Source organism: Octopus sinensis, linkage group LG2 (assembly GCF_006345805.1).
Source record: "Octopus sinensis linkage group LG2, ASM634580v1, whole genome shotgun sequence".
In the NCBI taxonomy this organism is placed as follows: Eukaryota; Metazoa; Mollusca; class Cephalopoda; order Octopoda; family Octopodidae; genus Octopus; species Octopus sinensis.
The window spans coordinates 51,505,928-51,511,151 of record NC_042998.1 but is presented as its reverse complement, the minus strand read 5'-3'; the positions used below and the strand labels follow the sequence as shown (position 1 = coordinate 51,511,151).

Sequence of the window (5,224 nt, the reverse complement as noted above, 5' to 3'; positions counted from 1 at the left end):
GTTTAGATTTTTCATAGATATTTAATTTAACCTGCTGGGTGTGTGTGTGTGTGTGTGTGTGTGGTGTGTGTGTGTGTGTGACAGTCATCTACCATAACAAAAGCAGATTTAAAGTGTTCATGATAGGTCACAAATAACAAACTACATGGAGTCATGCCATTACATTATGTAAGTGGGTTGGGTTTTGGAATGTTGGGGAATTTTTTTTTTAAATGTGATCAATTAATTTTAATTTGAAGGGAATAACCAGATTATATAAGAAGATTTAGAAATAATGAAAAATAAAGTACGTACACACATTCACTCTGTGTAATTTTGTATTTTTTTTTTTAATCTCATAATTCCAGTCACATACTTAGAGAGTTCGAAAGTAGCAAAAAAAAAAAAAACTTAAAAGGAAAATCAGTCGTTGGTTTTTTTCCTAGGTGGACGGAAAATAGTGCCAACAATAAAAAATACTATAATAGTTATATGTCCAATAAAGTATATAGATGACCAGTAACGAACTGTGTCGTGCCAAGAAAGTAAAAGGAAGCCCATGCAATTGTAATCAAATCCCCGCATTCGAAAAAACCAGCACACGTGGTCAAATAGTTTTTGCTTTATTGTAGGTTCTTCATCTCGAAATGCTGCTATCATAACTCTTTCAGCCATCAGGATTGGAGGTACTGTGAGGAAGCTCATGTAATATCCTGGGTCGACGCCATGCCAGTAAGCACTAACAGCCATTGTCAGAAATACCCTGAAATGGGGAAAAAACAAAAAATTATAATGATTAATTACAACTGTTTTCCTTATTTTGCTTGCTGGCAGAATAATTACAACATCAGACAAAAATGCTTTGTGGAATGTTTGCCAGCTCTTTATGTTCATAGTTCAAATCCCGCTGAGGTTAGCTTTGCCTTTCATCCTTTCTTTATTAGGGTAAAGGAAGGCAACGAGCTGGCAGAATCGTTAGCATGCTGGGCAAAATGCTTAGCAGTATTTTGTCTGTCCTTATAGTCTGAGTTCAAATTCCACCTTTGCTTTTCATCCTTTCAGTGTTGATAAATTAAGTACCAGTGAAACCCTAGGCGAATGTAATTGGTGTTCAAGAAGTGCTGACAATAGTACCAAATATTTTAGTGATTAACTTTTTTTCTTTTTCAGTTCTGGGTTCGAACCCTCATGTATTTCCATCTCTTTCAATATCAATAGAATTAGTACCAGTGATATACTGTGTGATTCAGTTCAATCAACAATACTCTTTCCTTATAAATTTGTCAGGAGCTTATGTTAATGTATGTAACTGTTGTTATGCTTATTATTTTTATTACGTTGTTGTTGGTTAAGGTGGCGAGCTGGCAGAATTGTTAGCATGCTGGGTAAAATGGTTAGCAGCATTTCGTCCATTCTTATAGTTTGAGTTCAAATTCCACCAAGGTTGACTTTGCCTTTCATCCTTTCGGGTGGGGGGGGGGGGTCAATGAAATAAGTACCAATTACGTACTGGGGTAGATGTAATTGACTAGTCCCCTTCCCTAAATTTCAGGCCTTGTGCTCATAAGCAGAAAGGCTTATGTTGTGTAGGTTTCCAGAAAACAAAGTCTGCAAAGGTTGCTTTGGTTCCTGACAGGAAAATTAGCGAGTACATCACTACTTATTTTACAAAAAGTCAAACCACATTTGATGGCATAAAAGACACATGGGCATGGTCTCTGGGAGTTTTGAAGAAGTACATGGAAGCCATGATCTTAGTGAATGAAACACTGGAAAGATTAAATCCCTGACAATAATATATCTATTCCTATTTATTCTTAATATATTCAGGAATGTTCTAATGTGAACACTTGATTGCTGTTTGCTTTTCACCATGTTTGAATTTGCCTGAATGTGTTAAGAATGAGTCGATACATTATTCTTTGGATTCTTGCTGTTCTGTGTGCACTCCATGAATTATTAAAATTTTGGATTTATACCTTTTACCTGTTTCGGTCATTAGACTGTGGCCATACTACGACAGTGCCTTGAAGAATTTTTAGCTGAATGAATCAGCTCCAGTACTTAACATTTTGTTAAGCTTGGTACTTACTCTATTGGTCTCTTGTTGAACTGCTAAGTTCTGGGGGCATAGGTACACCAACACCAATTGTCAAGCAGCATTGGAGGACAAACACAGACACACACACACACATATATATATATATATATAGTGAAGGCACATGGCTGAGTGGTTAGGGTATTTGGCTCACAATTGTCACACCATGAGTTCAATTCCTGGTGATGCATTGTGTCCTTGAGCAAGACACTTAATTTCACATTGTTCCAGTCCACTCAGCTGACAAAAATAAGTAGTATTTGTATTTCAAAGGGCCAGCCATGTCACATTCTATGCCATGTTGGATCTCCCTGAGAACTATGTTAAAGGTACATGTGTCTGTGAAGTGATCAGTCACTTGCACATTAATTTCACTAGCAGGCTTTTCCATTGATCAGATCACCTGGAACCCTCATTGGTGTAACCACTGGAGTGCCAGATTGATTTAAGTATGTTTCTCCATTTTCTAATTTTGTAATATATATATATATATATATACACACACACACACACACATATATACACAAAAGGCTTCTTTCAGTTTCTGCTTACCAAATCCACTTATAAGTCTTTATGTATAACTTACCTAAAAGATTTCATTGGCACTCTACGGTAGACTATATTGGCCAGCCAATACTGCACTGACTTATTCCAGCTGCGCAATGCTTCTTTGGTGGTAGGTGCCATTTCACAACCCCAGATGTAGAGGTTATTTACAGCTTCAAAGTTATAACTAGCTGTTTTCTTTGGGAAAGATTTCCTAAAATAGAATCAGAATACTTTTCGATTAATCAATAGTAATGTCAGCATTTTATCACGGGTATTTAATACGAATCAACAAATGTAGGTTGGATAACAAAGGTTAGTATTAATATAACTGATGCCAGTATTTTTAGATTTTTTGCAAACTTGCAGATGCAAGTACTACCAGCTTATGGGGTCATCAGGAGAGAATGCACACTGTTTTGGAGCCTTCTTATCAACAGCGTCATTGTGCACTGGCCTCCTCACTGAGATGAAGCCCTGCTTGCTAGATCAGCTGGTTACTAGGTTTCACTCAATCTTTTTCTAGCCATTGCATACAGGCCATTTTTAGCATCTAGTGGACTATGCCAGACTAACAGTCCACAGAGGATTACTGTTATATTTGAAGAGCCCAACATATGATATCAATGCACACAATTAAGCAACCAGAATAGTGCACTAGGTGAAGTTCTGCTTTAGGATATTTGGTTTTCCAGTTGAAGAAACACTTCAATATTGGAATTAGCATTCTTGATGAAATTATTTCATCTTTATAGCAGTGTATTTAGTCTTTCTTAAGATTTCTGACTTGGAAAATATGATTGTAATTTGAAAGACAATACAAGGTGTATTGAGGGAAATTTGGGTGTCACATTAACATGATAGAGATTATGGGGAAGCTGACTTTCTAGTCTATTTATATTGATGATTAAGGATATGAGATAGATAGATAGATAGATAGATAGAGAGAGAGAGAGAGAGAGAGAGAGAAGAGAGAGAGAGAGAAAGAGAGAGAGAGAGACTAAGTGATATACTAATGCTGAATTAAGCCTATTTATTTTAAGTACAAAATCCTCAAAACTTGAAGACAAATTGGAAATTCTAGACAGAATATACTCTATAATGTTTATTAAATAGGTAAACAGAATAATATTATACTTACACTTTATGGAGTGCTTTCAGGTCAGAAGGTCCCTGACCACATTTTGGTAAGGAGCTGGCAGGATATGCCCCATATGCTCCCATCATGCAGGAACACTCTGCTAGGATCCAGGCAATGTAGAGACGCCAGCGGAAGACACAAAATATTGGCATCATGTAGAAAAGTCGGAACCATAATGGCTTTTCATAGAAATCATCGGTTTTTACATACTGGAAAAAAAAATATATATATATATAAAATTTGACTACATTATATGTAAGGATTCTTGAATTTTTTACCGAAAATTTCTTTATAATAGAGCTAAAAACACTAAGAAAATTTTCATGTTTTTGTCTTTGGTCATTAAGTGTTATTTCTTATTTGCTTTGATCTAAAAATCAAAGGAATCGACAACTATTCCCTTCAAACTTTGCTTTTGTAACCTGGACATCATTGTTTTGAAACTGACCTATTTTCCCATTACATTTCAGATTCCATTACATTTCAGACAGATTCAGAGCTGAGTTGCTGAAACAGAATCATCGTTATAGCAAATATTCTGCTCAATACCACAGGTTCACTTGTAAGTTGCTTGACCTTAATCAGTTAAGCATGTCCCTTGGTGGATGAAAATTTGTGCATGAACAGGAGTAGTGGGAGAGCATCATAGCCATTGAGCGGGATTCTTCAGGGTCTGAATAAATGTAATAAAAGCAAAGTTTGAAGGAAATATTAACCATTTTTCATACTTTCTAAGGGTAAGCAAATAGGAAATAACAGCTGCTACCCAAGGACAAACATTGTTCTGAAACAAGTAAATGAATAAAAGAATAATCCAGTTGATGATAAGTTAGAAGATGGGTGAGAAAACACAATGATATTGTGCAATGGATTCAGTTTAAAACCAGAGTATATCTCATAGTCAATGATTACACTGCATTAGTAAAGGTTATAGAACAGAGGGTGAGAGGACATAATGCTTTTGCACTGGATTCAATCTAAAATCATTCTGTCTTGTCAATGATTATACCACATTAGTAACAGTTGTAAAAAGAGTAAAAATGCCCTTCATTCATGAATAACCATGGGATTGCACCTAGAAAGTTAACTTCTGAGGCACAAGCCTGGGCAAGGTTGATTATGGAAGACCAGCACTTGCTCATGCATACCAGCCTCCCCTCTCCATGCCACAGATGTTATCTAAGGGAAAGGCAAGGGCTGATACAGCTTGGCATCAGTAAAATCGCAACTGATTTTTACAGTTCAGTGAACAGGAGCAATGTGAAATAAAGAGTCTTGCTCACGAATGCAAAATACAGTCTGGTCTGGGAATCAAACTCATTACCTCATGATTGTGAGCCTAACACTCTAACCACTGGGCCATGTGTAACAGTTGTAGAACAGAGTTATAACGGTGATTATGATCTCAGGGATTCCATATGATAACAAAACCACATGAAAAGACTTTCTAATAGAGAAAT

The 5,224-nt window shown here is 36.3% G+C and overlaps 1 protein-coding gene across 1 annotated transcript in view; it reads right to left on the bottom strand.

The window, feature by feature from the left end:
* The window catches only part of LOC115232555 (lysophospholipid acyltransferase 7), a 114,431-nt gene continuing 109,207 nt past the window's right edge, over positions 1-5,224 (bottom strand). The window contains exons 5-7 of the mRNA XM_029802507.2: positions 3,765-3,973; positions 2,664-2,837; positions 1-742 (exon numbers count right to left, since the gene is read on the bottom strand). Coding sequence (XP_029658367.1) covers positions 403-742; positions 2,664-2,837; positions 3,765-3,973 — 723 coding nt within the window. The 3' untranslated portion in view covers positions 1-402. The remainder of the gene's footprint in view (positions 743-2,663; positions 2,838-3,764; positions 3,974-5,224) is intronic.